Source organism: Drosophila biarmipes, chromosome 3R (assembly GCF_025231255.1).
Source record: "Drosophila biarmipes strain raj3 chromosome 3R, RU_DBia_V1.1, whole genome shotgun sequence".
Classification (NCBI taxonomy): Eukaryota; Metazoa; Arthropoda; class Insecta; order Diptera; family Drosophilidae; genus Drosophila; species Drosophila biarmipes.
The window spans coordinates 25,485,007-25,504,919 of NC_066616.1; the positions used below are offsets into that span (position 1 = coordinate 25,485,007).

At 44.6% G+C, this 19,913-nt stretch overlaps 3 protein-coding genes across 4 annotated transcripts; 1 reads left to right on the top strand and 2 right to left on the bottom strand.

Annotated features, from left to right (window-relative positions):
- Positions 1–772: 772 nt before the first annotated feature.
- LOC108024452 (putative odorant receptor 98b) lies at positions 773–4,464 on the bottom strand. 2 transcript variants are annotated; one of them, XM_017094370.2, is made up of 6 exons: positions 4,378–4,464; positions 2,882–3,235; positions 2,499–2,685; positions 1,841–2,447; positions 1,420–1,511; positions 773–1,364 (listed from the first exon to the last, which is right to left on the bottom strand). In XM_017094370.2, exons 2-5 carry the CDS (start codon positions 3,195–3,197, stop codon positions 1,461–1,463), a joined length of 1,161 nt encoding a protein of 386 aa, XP_016949859.1. In that variant the 5' UTR covers positions 3,198–3,235; positions 4,378–4,464; the 3' UTR covers positions 773–1,364; positions 1,420–1,460. The 2 variants fall into 2 exon arrangements, with proteins under 2 accessions (XP_016949859.1, XP_016949858.1); XM_017094369.2 differs by having other exon boundaries at positions 773–1,511.
- A 5,761-nt stretch (positions 4,465–10,225) lies between these two features.
- On the bottom strand, positions 10,226–15,520 carry LOC108024708 (peptidyl-prolyl cis-trans isomerase G). The gene is made up of 8 exons (XM_017094799.3): positions 15,117–15,520; positions 14,060–14,147; positions 13,303–13,332; positions 13,102–13,241; positions 12,898–13,042; positions 12,709–12,835; positions 12,431–12,637; positions 10,226–12,368 (listed from the first exon to the last, which is right to left on the bottom strand). Exons 1-8 carry the CDS (start codon positions 15,418–15,420, stop codon positions 10,389–10,391), a joined length of 3,021 nt encoding a protein of 1,006 aa, XP_016950288.1. The 5' UTR covers positions 15,421–15,520; the 3' UTR covers positions 10,226–10,388.
- An 877-nt stretch (positions 15,521–16,397) lies between these two features.
- LOC108024768 (glutamine--fructose-6-phosphate aminotransferase [isomerizing] 2) lies at positions 16,398–19,316 on the top strand. The gene is made up of 2 exons (XM_017094881.3): positions 16,398–18,340; positions 18,664–19,316. The coding sequence occupies exons 1-2, from the start codon at positions 16,661–16,663 to the stop codon at positions 19,036–19,038; spliced, it is 2,055 nt and encodes a 684-aa protein (XP_016950370.1). The 5' UTR covers positions 16,398–16,660; the 3' UTR covers positions 19,039–19,316.
- Positions 19,317–19,913: the final 597 nt, after the last annotated feature.

Consider the following 19,913-nt stretch of genomic DNA (forward strand, 5'->3'; position numbering starts at 1 on the left):
GACTCAGGAGCGGAGAATGGAAAACACAGAGCCAGAGGAAGAAAGACCCAGACAGCCAGGACTGCTGCAGCAAGGACATGGGCATGGACGAACCCACATCGCCACTGAGATAGTCCAATGCCCTCGGGGTATATTTTTCGCCACTTTCGCTACGGCCAAAAGTGTTGACTGTCTTTGATTTTGTTTGTCTGCCTGTTTGGCTGAATGGCTGGCTGGCTGGGTGGTTGGCTGCCTGTCTGGCCAACTTCGAGCCTCATCGCCGCCCCGGGGGAAAGGGCTAACACCAGCAATTACACACAGTTTTGTCAATCGAGCCAAAGTTCAGAGGACGGCGCATAATCAGCAAATGAATCATAAACCAGATGGCTGACGCGCTCATTACAGTTTGTAAGTTTGATCCTTTGTAATTACACAGTGAGAAAATGCGCCATGGATTATTTTATTTTATATTAAAGATAAAATATATAAAAGTGCTTTTAAAGTTAAAGGTTTGTATAATTATTTTGTATTAATAAGGCATACCAATCTCTTTTATATTAGTCAGAAATTGAACAAGTACTTTGAATAAAATCACTTTTTTAAATTCGATAAATAAAATTATTTATAAATAATGATAAGGCAATGTTTGAACTGGGATTTAATAAATATATTCAAGATTAATTTGACTTCCTCAAACCACAAATTTAAATATATACAAACACACCATTGATATTGATTGATTAGTAAATCACTAAAAAAAAAGTATATATTTTCTTTTAACAATCTAACTTTTTTAAACAATATTTTTGTTGTGTGCAGTTTAGAGCCCGTTAGCAATCGCATTGTGGCTACAAACAAATTACAAAATCGGCTAAACTTAAGCCGCCGTGTTGCGTGCAGTTTATGACTAAAGCGCTGCCTGCGGATGCGCTGAAGCCCCGGCCACTGCAATTGGCTTTTTCCCAACCGCACTCACGTGCAGCATCCCACACAGACACGGGTCACACATGCGGGGGCGGAAAAGCCCCTCCCCACCCGTCTATCGGCCAAAACAAAGTTAAATCGGCCAAATCCTTTGACCATGTCACACTTTTATACATAATCGTTCGTCGAGCACGTGCAGACAACCGCAATGTTGTGCGAGGACGACAGAAATAAAAAACCAAAAAAACAAAAAAGGACAACACAAACCAAACACAAAAACAACAAGAGCAAATTACAGCAGCGGCCAAACGGACAACTGCAAATATTACGTATACGTGCGTTCAATGTCCTGATGGGGTTGGGCGGCAAGCAAGGCCAATAATGCAAAAGGCATTAACAGGCCCAGGCACTGGTTTTCCATAGCAGTTATTGCCATTAACATGGCTTAATTAGCCAACTGGCTGTAACAACACCGGCTTAAAGCATAATTGTAAATATTTCCGGACTTAAACAAACCAGAACAAGTCCCTGAATAATGAAATGGGGGTCTGGGGCAGCTAGGCCAGCGATCTGAGGAGCGTTACATAGGAGATGGCACTGCGCACAATCTGTGGGAGAGAAAAATAGTGTATAAAAAAAATAATTTAACAAATAAAATATTTTTAGGAATATCAATAAAAATTTTTAAAATTTTATAAAAACAATTTTTTTTATAAAGCCAATTTTCTATTTGGGGCTGTTTTTTAAAAATATTTATAAAGATGCCTCTAAGTATGCATTGAAAAATGTTATGTAATTATTTTTGCATACTTTTAGGTAACATTATAAATGATTTAAAAATATTTTGTTATGAAGTCGACAATTATTAAAATTGTTTAAATTAAATTCTGAACTAATGGAATTTAAACTCTACAACTTTCATAACCCCATATCCTACCATGACAAGTGTCTGCCGATTGGCCTCGAAGAAGTAACCGTTGATGGGGCATCCCCTTCTCGACCGCATCATGGCTATCTCCAAAGATCTCACAAGCTGGCAGTTTTCCTGCAAAAGCTGGAGCCAGTTGCTCTCGTAGATGGCCTGGCCAAAAAGTTGACTCTCCGTATTGACGCTCGATCCGCAGAAGCAATAAATGGAAACCTGGCCGATAATAGCTGCCGTGAATGCAAAGTAGAATAACATAGCTGGCTGGAGAAGATGGGCAGATAGTTGGTAACACAGGACACACAAATGTAACGAGGCCGCCACAAATTGGGCAAAGATGAGCGGCCTGAAGAAGCCATTTAAGGAATTTCCAAGTTCTAAGCACTCTTCATATAATGTAAATATATGCACCAGGTTCTCACGAGTCTCCAAAGGACTTCTACCCTCAAAGTGCATCATTTTTTCACGGGCTATCCTGAAGAGAGCACTGAGATTATGGCTCAGGGAACTGAAAAGGGTGTCCACGCAAACGGTGGGCAAAGCCACGCCCAGAGCAGCACTCACATTCCACAAATAGGATAGAGAGTAGGTTAAGATACGATTATTATCCCATGGATACCTGTAAGTTATAGTTTGTTATTATAGATTTACTATGATGTATGTTTCTTACACGCTGGGAAAAGGCAAGTCCGGTTGCAGTTGACCTGTTCGATGGTAGTTGACCAACATAGATAAAGGGGACATCAGACAGGCTGAAAGACCGGCCGTTACAAAGCAGTAGCTATATAAGGAACTGATAAACTGGTCTTGATGATTTTCTGTGGATATGATTCTTTCTCCAACAGCCCAGAGATTTTCTAAAAAAAAAATAAAAAACATATTAAAGAAAACGGTGTATAAAAGTATGCTTCAAAAATGTGCGTGGCAAAATTCCGATAGAATACATTTTATTTTTCACAGCATACTTCTAGGCAGTTTTCTTGGTGATTTTAAAACTCAATATTCTAAATCTTTATCTTTAAATATTGTAGTACATATATTTAAGAACCTCACCCCTCTGCAGAATTTGGTGGAACTGCTGTATTAGCAACCTAAAGTCCTTATAGAGCCAAAGAAAAAAACCGATCTTGCAGAGGGCCAGCAAATCGACAAGGACCGAGCAGAGTGAGTCGGTCAATTGGTCCACATTCTGGATGTTTTGTAGTCCAAATGCGATGGTGAGGGGTAGAAAGGTGGCCACCGAGAGGATGCAGCAGATGCTTCGCCGGGGATATCGGTGACTCCCATTCACATCCAGCTTGTCCAGCAATTCCAGTCCCAGGAGGCGAAAGAAACTGGACTGCAGTCGAAGAAACTTGTCCGTCAGCATGTCGAGCCGAGTGAAGAGCAGTGAGAAGTGAGTGAATCCTTTTTATTGGAAGACGAAAGCTCATTAGCGGCTAAGTAAAATCAATAACCCATTAAATCGAGCAGCCTTCAATGGAATATATTATTTAAATTCAAGTACCCAGGACCTTTAACCTTTTTGAGTGGCGGTTGCAAAAGTGTCCTTCTCACAGAGGAAACATTTCTGAATGCATCAGCATGAAGATTGCGAGCAGCCCTGCTCCTCTGATGTTTGCACAATAAATTATACTTAATTAAAAACAATTAAAAGCAAATTCCAATTGCAGCCGTCAAGCAGCTCGGCCTGTGGTGCCGCAAACAAATCCCTGAGCCACTGCAAATATTTGGCAGCAATGCTAAGCAAAAACTAAAACAAATCCTAGCTGCATTTCAAATGTGAAAACTTTTGTTTGCATCGCTCTCAGCTCCTTCCTCCTTCAGTTTCGAATTGTATGCAGCTGTTTTCGGATTCGTCCAACATTTCAGGGTTTTAATTACTGCTAAGCCCCAGACTTTTACCGGGTATCGTATCGGTGGTATTGTTGTCGTGGTCAAAGATCACAGCAAATGTAGTTGCCATCCAGCAACCAGCTGCCTGCAAAGTTTGCTGGCCATCGTTTGTTGGGATATTTAAGCATTGCCGAAAATAAATTAATGCAATTACATGCTCGGCAAATGGCCGCCTGGCAGCTTAAGCCTCTGGTCTAAGTGGAGTCATAAAGTACACACAAATTGAGTTCAGGACAAATGCCACAAATGCCAATGCAGCCGGCAGCATTATTAATTCGTGAATGTGTGAATGCCAAAGTGAGCAAATCACTGGCTTGCCTTCGATTCTATTTACTCAATTATTAACCAGCCAGAGTGGGTAATTAATTAAAAATTGTTACCTTCCCTGGGTTTTGAACGTGGTAAGTCTCTGTGGAGGCGGAAAACGAAGCAACTTTGGCCTAGGCACATAAAACAAACATTGACACACTGACCAGGCACCACGAAAATGGAGTTTATATATTTTCAGTAAAGCAAAACTTGCCCGAAACGAAACGAAACCCAGCTGGCAGCTGACAGAAGGGGGAGATGGAGGGGGAAAATGGGGAAAACCTAGGGGGAGGATGGCCGAAAACTGTTGAAGAACTTTTTCTTATTCCTGGCATTGTTATTACCACGTTGATGCTCCTCGACTGCTGTTTCCAAGGCAGCCGCCTCTCGACGAAACTCGAATTTCCTTTTTACGGAGGCGTGAAATATTCGACTTAAGAACTCGCAAGAATTATAATACTCGAGCCAAAGTCACTTGATAACTATTGTTTTTTTTGGCCCTGGCACTTATCAGTTCATTTGTTTTGAGGTAAAAAGGTGCATGAAAGGGCTGACTGATAAACGAAATGGGGTTGTACAAAAAATAAATGCATAATAAATTAAGAAAATTAAATAAGGTATAAAAATTGTAGTTTTGAAATCTCTTTTAAATAAAATATTATTTTGCACCTAAAAGTAAGCAGTGAAATGTGCTTCTGAGCTTAATACTTATTTACTCCTTATTAAACACTATAAACTTGTTTCTTTTTTTACCAGTGCTGTTATACAGAAAGGGGCGCCAAAGAGTATCGTTAAAATGGTGTTGGACTGGGCTCAACTTGAAATACTTTCCCATTTAGTTGTTGCACTGCCCGGACAGCAGTTGAATCCAAAATGAAATACTTGATTTCAGCCTCCGTGGGATTTTGCCTGCAACTCCGGAGGAGCGAAAACTTTGCCTCGCTCTCGCAGGAAGTCAACTTGGCAGGGGACTGCGACTCGGACTAAAACGAAAGAAAGCCTGCGAAAGCAGTTTGCTTAAAATGTTTAGTGGAAAGTGTTTTAAAATACATTAAAAAGTTCACGGCTGCCCTGGCACGCATTGAATTTATGCGAATTTGGTGAACTCCTTGAGTGGAAACTTTTTGCATTTGCTCCTGGCAAAGCCGCCAACGCCGCCGCCCCCCAATCAACTTAAATATTTGTTTAGCTCAAGTACTTTCGTGCGGAGGGGCCCCCTTCCTATATACTGTATATACCATTCCACCTTTGTTGGGCATCCAGAATCGTACTTAGACAGTTGTAATTAATGCCCCAGCCAAGTAGAAGGTCTGTATCTCCGATGGTAACCGTATTCCCTTGCTTCGAGGATGATTTTCCGCCGCGAGCGTGTTTTCATATTTGCTCCTGTCATCATTTAATGAGAGATATTTTATTTCCCGTCTCATATTTATTGGAATATTGTGGGGGTGGGAACCCATTTTGAGATACTTACGTGGGAGCCCCTCGACTTTCAATACCTGCCAATGCGGTGGGTTGTGTGCTTCTGTTTACGCCACGATTTGATACGCTCGACGAGGAAAACTGTCGAATTTGCAAATGACGAAGCCCTATTTTGATCTCGAGGCACTTTTGTTTGGGCCCCGAGAACCATCGCAAATGGGAAAGTATTTTTGCAAAACAAACAAGTCCCAAGTAATTTGTTTTTCGCCCCTTCCCCAGCAGGAAAAACCATTTTCGTGGGAAAACAGGCCAGGTTAGAGGCCCCACCTGAATGTAAATGGTCTATTTTTTTTTTATTTTTCCCCCTTTTTTGCTTACTACTTTTTTTGCTGGGCTAATTTGCGAAAGCTGATGCAACTGTTGAAATAAGGAAATTACATTAACGCCAGTCATTTTTGCGATTGCCATGTTTCATTAATAACAAACGCTTGTAAATAATTGTAACAACTCCGGCCACAACTATGCTATAAGTCAATTAAAACTGGTGGGAAAATATATAGATACAGCCTGCACTTTAAATGCTCTTCGAAAGGGAAAAACAAGTAATAGATCGTTCGATTTTCAGCAACTAAATGCAATTCGGCAATTAAGGAATACAAAAAGGTTTGCATTTGGCAAATATATTTTGTATTTCATATAAAATAATTTTGTTAATATTTTTTATTAAGGCGGAAAATATCCTTTTTCCACCATATTGGCTTTTAAATCAGATTGTGCCGCATTCTTAATTACGACCGCGATATGCCACCTATCAACTCGCTGTCGCAATGGCGAATATCATTTGTGTATCCTCAGATAGCGTGAGGCCACGCATGAAAAGGTATAAAACGCATTTAAATTAATAATCAATTTAAACCACAATCGCTTACTGGTTGATTGAGGTGGAATGCGGGGGCAGCGACATCAAAACAAATGAGAGAAGGAATTTTCATATTGAATTAATGCAACTAATGAATATGGCTCGTGCTGTTCGTGCTGATGTTTTTGCACCATCATAGCCGACGAACCGGGCCGATAAACAAAACGAACCGGCTGAAAACGACAAAAAATAAAGAGTTTAATTTAATTTGTGTCAGAACGAAAGAGACATGGAAAATTGTATTAATCAGGCAAATAAGTGTTCGCTTTATTTTATGAATAATTAAAAATATTTATTGCTCTGCCCGTGGCCGAATGCTGATGAACTGGCCATGGCCAGCGGCAAATTGACTTTCAGTCAGTTTGCCCACTTGAGGCGCAATTGCATAATCAAATCCACAACTATTCAATTATGTTTGTGTCACTCCAGAGCGACGGCACACGGCCGGGCGGCGTGTGAGAATAATTCGGCCAAGACCCAATCAAAGCCGAATTTAATTGAATTTAACTTAATGAATATCAATATCGACTATGCTGTGTTGTGTGTGCTCAGACTCGATTCAATTTACGCTGTGGCCCAAAACCAATGCCCCCCAAACGGCGGGCCCAAAAGCGATGGATGGCCAAAAGGACTCTCGGCGGAACGGAGTGGCAATGGAGAGACATGCGCCGGTGCTCCCGTTTCCGTTCCGCTGCCATCGTTTCCGCAAAAGGATGCTGCTCTTAGGAGAGTACTAAGAGCGGCGCTAAGAGCACATCCTGGCCAGCAATTAGACATCTGTCAGCGTGTTGACCCAGGAAACACTCGAAGAATTCCCGACAGCAGCTCTGGGCACTCCATCATCCTCCCGGGACACTGCTGCCTCGCCCCCCTACTCCTCCAGGACCCCGGCAACTTCACACGGTTTTTGATGACCATAATGACAACAATTAAATATAAATCACCGTGGTGGAACAACATGCCAAGGATTTACCTTGCCCTCCTCCTCGGTTTCCTTCCAGCCACGCACGCATACAATTAGCTTTTATGGCCGCGGGCCCACGGGAAAATGGCTGCCCTGGCCCTGGCCAATGGTAATTTGAAAATATGGTAATTATGAAGCGGCTTTGTATAAGGCAGAGAGCAGAAAAAAACAAAATTCTGGCCGGGAAGAGCGGGCTGAAGGCAGGGAAGCCAGAACCAGAGCCAGAACCTCTGACACCGCCACTGTGTCTGTTCTAATTAGGCGCCCATAAATTGCACCGCAAGCGGGGCGAGGTAACAACAACCTTCAACAGCAAATCCTAAATAACAATTAAAACAATTCTCAAGATTAAAAACACCTTACAGCCAATGCTTTAATATTTTAATTAAAAATTCCTTGGCCTCGCACAGGCCGAGGTGTGGCCCGAAGTGGGGGCTAGAGTAGGGCCTCCTCCACGCTGAAAAGCCCCTTGAGCGAATGAGTGGTCGAGTGCTCCCTGAATGGTCTCTGGAGGCCTATGACTTTGAATTATTGCACGGCGAGTCATAAATTAAGTGCGTGGCCCTCCTGACCCGGCCGAAAGGCCGGCGAGTGGTATGTTCGGGGCCAGTTGTCGATGGTGGCAGGTGGCCAATCAGGCCCTGCAATCCCATTAAGCGCTTTTTAAAGGTTGTTCTTAGTTTTAAAATGTGTTTCATACAATTTATAGATGCTTCAGAAACTTTAGTAATGCGTTGGAATTAGTATTCATGCTTCAAGCGATTATTTTTGCTTTAAAATATATGTTTAGTAAATTTTAATTACCTTAAATTGTTATAGAAACATAAAAGGGGTACGAATGTTCAATAAGTGTAAAACTTTTGGATGAAAACTGTCATAAGGGGAACTATAAAAATACCTTTTTCTGTATCTTTAGATAGATTATTAAATCATGATTAAAAGTCAAATTAAATAATAGTAAATAATCTATTACAATTTATTTTATTTCACCATATTTTAAAGTTTAGAAACTATTTTGGGCATTTTTACCACGCAATGTATATCTTTTTCACACTTTATTATTTGTACTTTTAATCAATTCCCTAAAGTTTATTGTTTTCCCTTACCTAAAAAACCTGTTGCTCCCTATATCATTTTAACAAGAACCTTTCGCGCCATCATCGCCGCTCTTACGCCCAAAATATTGCCGTAACTGAATTTGAGGACCGAAATCGGTGGGCGGAGAAGGATTCCAAGAGACCCTTAGACCTTCATAAATAAATGCGGGAAGTTCTTCGCGGGGAGTTGAATCCTTTACATGGAGAATGGCGACGGGCAGTGGGAGTGGCACTCCTCGAGTCGCTGTTGTGGCCGTGCAATCAAATTCAGACATTTGGAGACACTCTTACCGCCCACTTGCGTTGCTTAAGTGTCGTAAAGTCGAGCCAAGGAGGCGGGGGGTAGAGGGGGAGCGGGTGCAAGGACAACAACAAGTGCGGCTTTTATGATTTATGCAACTATCGCCTGCAGCCAGAAGTGGGTGGGGCAGGACTCCAGGAGAACCATTGCCGAAATCCTTGAGAGAGCCGCTCGAGGCGCGTAAATTCTTTTCTTGCTCGCCTCGCTTTCCTTTTTTTTTTTTTTTTGGACATACGTCTCAGACTAAGCGGCTCGTGGGAAAAGCGGGAAAAGCGCTTCAAATTGTGCAATTTTTATGGACGCAGTGGGCGGCGGGTGGCGGGGGCCGGCATTCATGAATAAAAGATTTTCCGATTCACCCCGACACCAAAACCAACCGCCTCCTGTCGCCCAATTTATTATGCTGTTGGCCTTGCCGAGTGCAAATAATAAGCAGCAAGTGCACAGCCACGCCCACACAATTGTCGAGGAGTGGGCGGCCGGGGCGGGCGGGCGGCCAGGAAGGTGTGGCACTGGAGAAGAGCCTCCTTCTTCGTTGGCGGAAAGCCTGGAAAATTAGCAAAGCAAACGCTCGGCTGCAGTTTACTTGCCATTTAAGCGCCGCACTCGACAGCTGTGTTTGTCAGTGGCACTTGCAACCAGCAACCGACTAGAACAACAGCAACTTGCAACCTACTAAGGGAAAAAGTGCACACTTAAAAAAATTAGTGATATTTCCCTTTCTAAAGAAAAGTTTGAATATTTATATATATATTTAGATTTCCCAGAAAAATTATACAATTTAAATTTATAATCACTTTTATTAAAAAAATAAAGATCAAATATAATGTTATTATTATAAAGTATTTGGTATGCATTATAATTTGATTCCAAAAAAATCCCCTGAATTTATTCCGAAATATACATACCTAAAAAGTACATTTTTTTGTTGTCCTAAATCCCGCAAAACATAAGTGAAATATTTTAAGCTCATCCTTGAAATGGAAATAAATAAAATTAAACAATAAATTTTTGCGAGTGCAGACTTTGTACCTAGTACAACCTGCAACGACAGCCACAACAGACCAAAAGTTGCACTTGCAGTTTTATTATTTTTCTTCCTTCACCATTGTTTGTCTCTCCAAACCAAAGGGTCGTCTTCGGTCCTAAAAAAATGCATATAAAATACAAGAATACTATGCAAACCTAGGTCACAGGGTGTGTTTGTTAGTTCACTTGGCAATTAGAGAGTTCAAACAACTAAGAAAATTGTTATTACGATAAATCCTTTCGGAAATTAAAAACAGGTTTAAGTCAGGAAGTGCAAATAATAATTATTTTTAAGCAATACACACAGGTTTTGCAAAAATAAATAGAAAAATAAATGTTATAAAACCAGTTTAACGACCGGCTTAAACCCTTATAAAATCGGAAATACATATGAAAATTAAATTAAAAATAATCTTAATAATTTTCATAATCATTTATCGCTTAATAAAAAGATACTTCATAAACACAGTGACGTTTACCTTTATTAAACGGACTTTGTTACAAAAAAGTGGGGTCGCAATTTATACAATGGCAATTTTGTGTAAAAGTCTAGGTTGGTGGAACAAAAATCCGGTCAGCCGCTGTTTGGGACTCAACTACTGTCTAGGATTGGATTAGTTTGATTAATCGGAATCGGAGCGAGCCGAGGACTTCTTTGATTTCTTATGCTTGCGCTTCTTGTCGCGATGTCGATCCTCCGTACTGGATTCGCGTTTGTTCCGGGAGGCAGTGCCTTCGGTTTTGGCCTCGCTTCCGGCTGCTGCATCCGTTCCCGCTCCCACGGAACCCACTCGCTCCTCATCCTGCAGCTTCTTGAGGGTCTCGGCCTTAAGGCGCTCCAGTTCGTTAAGCTCGCGGGTGGTGCGCTCCTTCTCTATGTCGTCCTGGCGCTGTTTCTCCAATCGCCGCTCCTCCTCTTTGGCGATCTCGTTGCGCATGTGCTCCTTCATGAGCATGGCGGCCTCCGCACGTTTCTGCATCTTCTCACGGGCCGCCTTCTCGCGATCCTCGTCCATGGGCAGAGCTGAGGTGAGCTTGGGCAGCGGACTGCGTGAGCGACGGCGACGGGAGCGACTGGTCGAAGGACTGCGACTGCGCGATGAGCTGTGCCGGCGTCCCCGGCTGCGGCTGCGTCTGTTTCCGGAGGAGTCACGGCGTCTTCTGCCATCCGACTCCTGACGCCTTCTGCCTGAAGAGTCCTGGCGTCGTCTAGCAAGCGACTCCTTGCGCTTTCTGTCTGGTGTTTCCTTGCGTTTTCTTTCAGGCGAGTCCTTACGCCGACGGCCTGGTGAGTCTTGTCTTTTGGTTAGGGAACCCTGTTGCCCTCGGTCGGCGGAATCCTTTCGATTTTTTCCTGCTGAATCTAGTTTTTTGGCCGGAGAATCATGGCGGTTTTTGTCTTGTGAGTCCTGACGCTTGCCGCTTGGCGAATTTTGTCTTTTCACAGGAGAATCCTGTCGCTTTTTTTCAGAGTCCTTGCGTTTTCTATCTGGAGAATCCTCACGCTCTTTTCTGGTAGATTCTTGTGGCTTTTTACCTTCGGAAGCCTTGCCTTTCCTACCAGGCGAATCGTCGCGGCTTTTTTCACGTGAGTCCTCACGTTTTTTGTTTGAAGAAGCTTCTCGCTTCCTGTCTTTCGAGTCCTCTCGCTTTCTTTCCACCGAATCCCGTCGCTTTCGTGCTGGCGAGTCCTGCCGCCTTTCCGGCGTGTCCTGACGCCGCCTGCTCTGCGAATCCTGACGTTTTCTGCCCGGCGACACTTGGCGCTTTTGATTGGGCGAATCCTGCCTGCGCCCCTGACTGCGAGAGCGCTGTTGACGGCGGCGATCTCCACTGGGAGAGCCCCTGCCTCTGATTGGTGACAAGGGAAAACGATTTCGGTACTCGTTATCCTGTGAACGCGAACGGCGGCGTCGATCTCTATCTGCAAAGGGATTCCGTCGATTGCCACGGTTAAACTGATTTTGATTCTGATTCTGGTTGGAGTTTTGTCCAGGACGCCTGGCGGGCGAGCGCTGCTGACGACGAGAAGAAGGAGAATGGCGACGCGGGCTTCGAGAGCGACTGCGCTTGAGCTTAGCTTTCTCATCGGGTTTGCGATCGTCGCGTTTTGTGTTCCGATCCCTGCTAGTTGACGGCTCCACTTTGCTCTCCTGCTTAGCGGGTGGTTTGACCTGCAGCTCTTCGTCTTCGGATTCGGTTTCTGTCTGCTGCTCGTAGTCCAAAGCATTCATGTCCATCGACTTGCGGCGCTTGAGAGGAGTAACTGCCTTCTCGCTGGCTTTCTCCTTCTCCTTGGGCTTGCCGCGTTCAGAGGTTTCCTTCGCCTTGTTTTTGTGTTCCGGAGAGGATTTCTCAGGCGTCACTTTGCCACCGTAATCGCTAGCATGGGTTAGCTCAAAGAATGACTGTTTGGGATTCTTGGTGGCCTCCTCGTGGCGGCGTTTTCGCTCGTTCTCGCGACGCTTTACTTCCTCCTCGCGCATCTTGCTCTCCTCCTCAATGCGCTCCAAGTCAGACAACTTAATGGTGCGCTTCTGGGCATGCTTCCAGTGGGGTGGAGTAGTGCTGCGCGAACGGCTGCGCGACGGTGTCCGAAAGCGCTGGGAAAATTGTATAATTTTGTTAATTTTATGACACGGCTTTTGGGGAGCTATAAACTTACAAACACGCCGCGACCTTTGACAATGCGTCCGCTACGCGATGTGGGCTGTGCCTGTTTCTTTGACCAACCAAACGTATTGCGATTGCGATCTCTATCCTGATCTCTGCCTCGATCGCGGTCGCGTTCACGATCCTGTCCCCGACCTCCACGCTCTTCACGATCTCGGGACCTTGATCTTTCACCGCGCATTAGGAATTTGTTTGATACCTAGGTGGGTATAGAAAAATATTAATTACAAATATAACCAAAATTACTGTTGCTTAAAATTTATGCCGAACCTCTGGTATCTCGTTAGGATCAATCTTGGTTATTGTGACCAGTGGATGCAGCTCGCCTTCCTCGCGGTCCTCGTCATCATCTTGGGGATTCTGATCATGCTTTCCATTGCCGCGTCTTTTATCATTGCTATGAAAAACGTCAAACAATTATAGTACATAATATTCGTAGGGTTATCTATTAAGCCTTACTCTTCGCTATCGCTGGCCTTTGACTCCTTCCGGTTGCGCTTTTTCTTCTTATCTTTCCGCTCGGCCCTAACCTCAGCCTCACTCTCCTCGCTGTTTGAGTCATCCGTGGCCGTAGAGCGCCGCTTTCGCTTTTTTTCCTTTTTGGCTAGGGGATAAAATACACGACAATTACAACGAGAATATCAAAGTGGCCTCCTCTCGTACCCTTTGTCTGTCTAACTAGTTCCCCACAGTTGGCTATGGCCGCATCCTGCAGCGGGCGCGAGTTCCGATCGATGGGCAGATCCTCCAATTGTCGCACCAACTCCTGACCGGATATAACTTGGCCGAATACAACATGGATACTGCAACGGGGAAGCAAGACATTAAAATTCTGATCTGTGGTTTTAGTTCGAGCAAACTTACTTGTCCAAATGTGGCGCAGGCTGTGTTGTACTACAATGAGAAACAGAAGAAGAGAAAAATATTCTTTACACTTTGGCTAACTGGTTGTTGGACTGCAGTAGGCAGTTGCAGTTGAAATCGATGTTGTTGGCAGTTCAGTTGTGGCTGTTGTTGTTGTTGTTGAGTGGTGGTTGGTGGAGACAATGTGATGTGCAACAAAGTTAAAAAGTTTCAAGGTGTAGCGGAGGTGGCACACTGGATTTGGGCAGGCCACCAACCACAAGAGCCGCTGCAGCCGGCCATGACCAACCGACCGGCCATGGATCATCGTCATCTGGCATCTGGCGGATGCAGCTAGAGATCCAGATCCCGGCATCCAGGATCCAGGATGAGAGCCGAGAGAGGGAGACACACACACAGAGACCGAGGACCAAGGACCAAAGACCAGGGAGCAGAAAGACCAGATCCTTCTTTCACATGGTTTTTGGACCCACGGGCCGAATGCAATCGGGCTGCTGGGTGGCGGTGCATCAGCCGGAGGTGGACAGAGGGATCTGTCCGCTGGTCAGTGGGACGCAAGCGCACTTTACTGCCCACGGGCTACGGCTAAATGGCAATAAATTAATGAACAACAACAGACGTTTAAATATAAAGATAAAATAGAAGACGAAGAGAGTTTTTGGGATTTGCCGGTGCCTGAAACAGAACTGAAACTAAATTTACGAAGGGGTTAGACCGGACCAAGCCGGGTGCGGCCCTCGATGCAGAGAGCACTTACATAAAGAACTGCGAGCCATTGGTGTTCTTGCCCCGGTTGGCCATCGACAGCAGGAAGGGGCGATCGTGCTTCTTCTCAAAGCACTCGTCTGAAATGAAAGAGATGTTTATTAAATCCAGTCGATATAGGTAATAACTACATCACAAAACTGTGAACTAGGATTACAGAACTAGGATTACAGATTGAGAAATGCTTCAAAACTTTTAATATTTGCATTTTTGACCTATTTCTTCTTATCTCTGAAGTATTTTTAACATCATGTCATATATTTTCTCTCACTCACATATTTTTGATGGAAATATATGCCAAAATGTAAATATAAATTTTGTCACTATAAGATTTGTGAACTTATTTTTATCTTTTCTATTCGCCGTGTTTATTCTGCAGCACATGTGTTTTTAAATAAATAATGGCACACGAAAAGCAATCCAAGCTTTTGTGTCCAAATGCTACCTTTCTAGCCCTGTTAACCTTAAGTGGATGATTGATAGAATGAGTTTAATTGGATGGAAAGTTTTAAAAATTCATCGAGGGGGGTGAACTGCGGCACGGTTCTGGATACTGACTTTGATAAGTGCCCTTTCAAGCAGTGGAGCTTATACATAATTGTATAATATACGTAAACGAATAGTTTTTTTTTGAATAATTAGTACGAATAATAAAATATTAAATTAAACTTTCTGAATCACATTTCCAAATAAGATCAAAGATAAATTTCAAAAACAGTTCAGAACAGGTCTTCAAAATGGCTTAAAATATTTTATATAATTTTGTATACATTAAAGTAAAGATATCAGTTTTTTATAATATATATTTTACGTTTTGTAATTGCATTTTTATAACCTTTTTTATTTTATTTATTATTTATTTTTCAAATAGGTAATGTCGTTTCCCTTACAACAAAATTCTTAATATTTTCCTTTATAAAGAAAGAATAGGAATTCCTGCCAGTTCGCCTTATCGGGCACCCACTGTATTGATTTTTTCCCACCACAAATGTCGGCAAATATGTGTGTATTGCATGTATGTGCACGCAGCTTGGGGACCCGGAACTCACCCTCGAAAGTGCCGCCGTAGATGGACTCGCCGCCGGTGCCGTTGCCCGCGGAGAAGTCGCCCGCCTGGACCATGAAGTCCTTGACCACGCGGTGGAAGATGACCCCCTTGTAGTGGAGCTTCTTGCCGGTGACCAGGCCCAAGCCCTTTTCGCCCGTGCACAGGGCCCGGAAGTTCTCGGCCGTCTTCGGCGCCACATCGGTGTAGAGCTCGAAAACAATGCGGCCCACGCCCAGGCCGCCCAGCGAAATGTCGAAAAAACACCGCGAACGCGTGGCACTCGCGTCGCGCTTGTTCACCGTCATTGTTTGCGCCGCTTTTTCCCACTAAATGCAATTTAAATACGCTTTTATTCGCTGCCCGTTTTCGCGTTGCACAATGTTGGCGTTGCCAACTCGCTTCGAAATGCCGAGGGTGGGCAGTGGGGTAGTGCGTGGGACGCACAAAAATACCAAAACTTACAAAAAATACTGACAACTTGTGTCTGGTGCTACCTGATTGCTCTTTGGATTTTGCGATGTTATTAAATTTGAATATATTTGTCTGAGGGAATTCTGTTTTTTTTTTAGAATTAGAAGTTGCCATTAACGATATATTGACGAATTTTGTTTCTTATGAGATTGATCAATGTTTTTATAGATTTTTCATTTACTTCTGATGATTATCTCGATGATGAACTTAGCTTTGTTGATGTTAGTTATTAAGACAGCCTAGTTTTGTTATCAATGAATTATTGATGACAGTCCATTCATGACAAACTATTTTCTGTCCTCATTCATCGATGCATTTTATTGACCGTCTAGCTTTATTGATAACACTTTGCCTCCTGATCACAGCCCCTGGCAGCTGTCAGTCTGTTAAAATAATAATGGCACCATACGCTGTCACCAATGAATTGTTAATGTCATCTAAAATTCCGTCATCGGTGAATTGTTGGTGACAGCCTAAATGTTGTCAAACATGATTCTAAATTTCTTCTCAAGAATTTCACGCCAAAAGGGTGTTTATTCCTCGCTTTTACTTTGACCCAAATAAAAAAAGGTTTCGAAAAGTTTTTATTTGATATTTCAGTAAATAATGCATTGTGGAATGCTGATTACTGCTAAACGCTAATATTTATAATTAATAATAATATTCAAAGTGGTTAGCAAACCAGTTCTATTAAAAGCAAATAAAAGTGTGTTTTTCCATCCCTCGCCCGAGTGCGGTCACACCAAAGCCAATGTTTACATGGAGGCTCGTGTGGGTGTGCGTGTGCATGTAACTGCGTGTGCGTGTGAGTGAGAGTGAGAGCGCGGGCGGCGCGAGTGTGAGTGCGAGCGGGAGAGCGAGACGAAGACGTGTTCTTTTGGGCCAAGCGAAAAGCAAATAATTTGTTTTATCAGAGAAAAACAAAAAATTCCCAGCCAGTGTCGCGATAAAAACACGACAATCGCATTGCAGCCGTCGCAGAAGCGAAGTATCAGCCCTCAGCTGACCGGAAAGTTAACGCGGCGACGTGGAAAATCACGAAATCACCCAGCGAAGCAACAGAATTCGATCGCAATGTGTGGCATATTCGCTTACTTGAACTACTTGACGCCGAAATCGCGACAGGAAGTCCTGGACTTCCTGCTGCAGGGGCTGAAGAGGCTGGAGTACCGCGGCTACGACTCCACGGGCATAGCCATCGATGCCCTGGACGCCGGGGAGGGGGAGTCCTCCATTCTGCTGGTCAAGCGGACGGGCAAGGTGAAGGTCCTGGAGGATGCGGTGGCGGAGGTGTGCCCGGGCCAGGACTACTCCCGGCCCATAGACACCCACATCGGCATCGCCCACACGCGCTGGGCCACCCACGGTGTGCCCTCCGAGGTCAACTCACATCCGCAGCGCTCGGACGAGCAGAACAGCTTCGTTGTGGTCCACAACGGCATCATCACCAACTACAAGGATGTCAAGACGCTGCTGGAGAAGCGGGGCTATGTCTTTGAATCCGACACGGACACCGAGGTGATAGCCAAGCTCGTCCACCACCTGTGGCAGCAGCATCCGGGCTACACCTTTGGCGAGCTCGTGGAGCAGGCCATCCAACAGCTGGAGGGCGCCTTCGCCATTGCCTTCAAGTCCAAGCACTTTCCGGGGGAGTGTGTGGCCTCCCGCAGAGGCTCGCCACTCCTGGTGGGCATCAAAGCCAAGACCAAGCTGGCCACGGACCACATACCCATCCTGTATGCCAAGGCCCACCGGCCACATGGCCAGCCGCAGCAGCAGGCCTTCCAGGTGCTGCCCTCCGGCGACTGCAAGGCCGAGTTCCAGCCTCTGGAGCGCAAAGAAGTGGAGTACTTCTTCGCCTCCGACGCCTCGGCCGTGATAGAGCACACAAATCGGGTGATCTACCTGGAGGACGACGACGTGGCGGCCGTGAAAAACGATGGCACGCTCAGTATTCATCGGCTGAACAAGTCCTCCGACGACCCGCATGCCAGGGAGATCATCACCCTGAAGATGGAGATCCAGCAGATCATGAAGGGCAACTACGACTACTTCATGCTGAAGGAGATCTTCGAGCAGCCGGAATCGGTGGTCAACACCATGCGCGGCAGGATGCGGTTCGATACGCAGACCGTGGTCCTGGGTGGCATCAAGGAGTACATCCCAGAGATCAAGCGCTGTCGCCGCCTCATGCTGATAGCCTGCGGCACATCCTATCACAGTGCAGTGGCCACCAGGCAGCTGCTGGAGGAGCTCACCGAACTCCCCGTGATGGTGGAGCTGGCCTCCGACTTTCTGGACAGGAATACGCCCATCTTCAGGGACGATGTGTGCTTCTTTATCTCCCAGTCGGGTGAGACTGCGGATACGCTGATGGCCCTGAGGTACTGCAAGCAGCGAGGAGCCCTCATCGTGGGCGTCACCAACACGGTGGGCAGCAGCATCTGCCGGGAGTCGCACTGTGGCGTCCACATCAACGCTGGTCCGGAGATCGGTGTGGCCTCCACCAAGGCCTACACCTCCCAGTTCATTTCGCTGGTCATGTTCGCTCTGGTCATGTCGGAGGATCGCCTGTCGCTGCAGCAGCGGCGGCTGGAGATCATCGATGGCCTGTCGCAGCTGGACAAGCACATCAGAACCGTGCTGGAGCTGAACTCGCAGGTGCAGGAGCTGGCCAAAGAGCTGTACCAGCACAAGTCGCTGCTGATCATGGGCAGGGGCTTCAACTTCGCCACCTGCTTGGAGGGAGCCCTGGTAAGGATTCAGATTTGAGAAGCTAGCATGGATCCATTTTTCCCTTCCCCTTTCCGATTCCATGTTAACAAATATTAGTCACTTGTTGATAACATGTTGATGATAAAGCTGGGGAAAATACCCAGTGTCAACAATTTGATTAACTTGTTGATTGCAGCATAATAACTGAGTTTTCTCGGAATAATGCTGAAGTGAAGTGTGAGATTATCATGGCAGCCACTTAACTAATTCATTTCTTCAATCAAAACTCTCTAGTATACATCCATTTTAGCTTAATAAAAACTTAGATAAGCCTTCAATCTAATATGCATTATGCCTTGCAGAAAGTCAAGGAGCTGACGTACATGCACAGCGAGGGAATCCTGGCCGGAGAGTTGAAACACGGACCGCTGGCCCTCGTGGACGACGAGATGCCGGTGCTGATGATCGTCCTGCGGGATCCGGTGTACACCAAGTGCATGAATGCCCTGCAGCAGGTCACCTCACGCAAGGGCAGACCCATCCTCATTTGCGAGGAGGGCGACAACGAGACGATGTCCTTTTCCACGCGATCGCTGCAGATCCCCCGGACAGTGGACTGCCTGCAGGGCGTGCTCACGGTCATTCCGCTCCAGCTGCTGTCCTACCACATCGCCGTGCTGCGCGGCTGCGACGTGGACTGCCCCAGGAATCTGGCCAAGTCGGTGACGGTGGAGTAGGCAGCCACGAATGCCTGGCTGTGGCCGCATCAAGAATTCCATTTTAGTATCTGCCTGAGCAAAACAAATCCCTAGGACTTAAGTTGAAATCTTTTGGTATTTTCGCGGTTCGGAAACGGAAAACAACTACATTTAACCCGCTGTGCCCCTTCCGGCGAAAGCCGGTTCTGTTAACCCCCTGCATTTTGTAGCCTGTACTGACCCTTGTGTTGTGAAACTATTACTTTTTGTGAACGTGCAATTGAAATATAAATATTTCCAGATTTTCTCTAAAAAAATGTCGTTTATTTATTATGTTTTTTGGAAACTAAGAAAATGGATACTTAGGGTGAATATTAGGGTTCGCTTGTTTTATTTTCTGGAAAATGGAAAATGTATAAAATAAGTAAAATGTATAAATAAGGTCAGAAATAATTTTCTATATTATTATTTATTTAATGTTTTTACAAGTTATAAAGAAATTTTCCTCAATTATGGGTAGAATGTTTTTAAATCTATATTTCCTTTAAATTTCAAAATATATATATCTATATATAGTATTGCATTTTATTTTAAATGTAATGCATTAAAATGGTTGAATGTAATGCATTAAAATGGTTGATAAAATTATAAATTTAAATTCAAAACTTACGTGGACTAGAAATCCACGTGACGTAATTGTTGTAATACGTAACCCTAGATTACGTTACGTTGAACACGTTGTAATACCTCCTGTTATTTAAGTTTGCATTTCATATATAATTGCAGGCGAGAAAATTTAATAAGGTGAGTTATTTTTTAGCCAACCTTTTGCTTTTAAGGAGGCCCTAAAGACATCAACAAATTAAAACTATACAAGCACAGTTCGCTACGTTACGCATTCGCCGTCCCTGGTA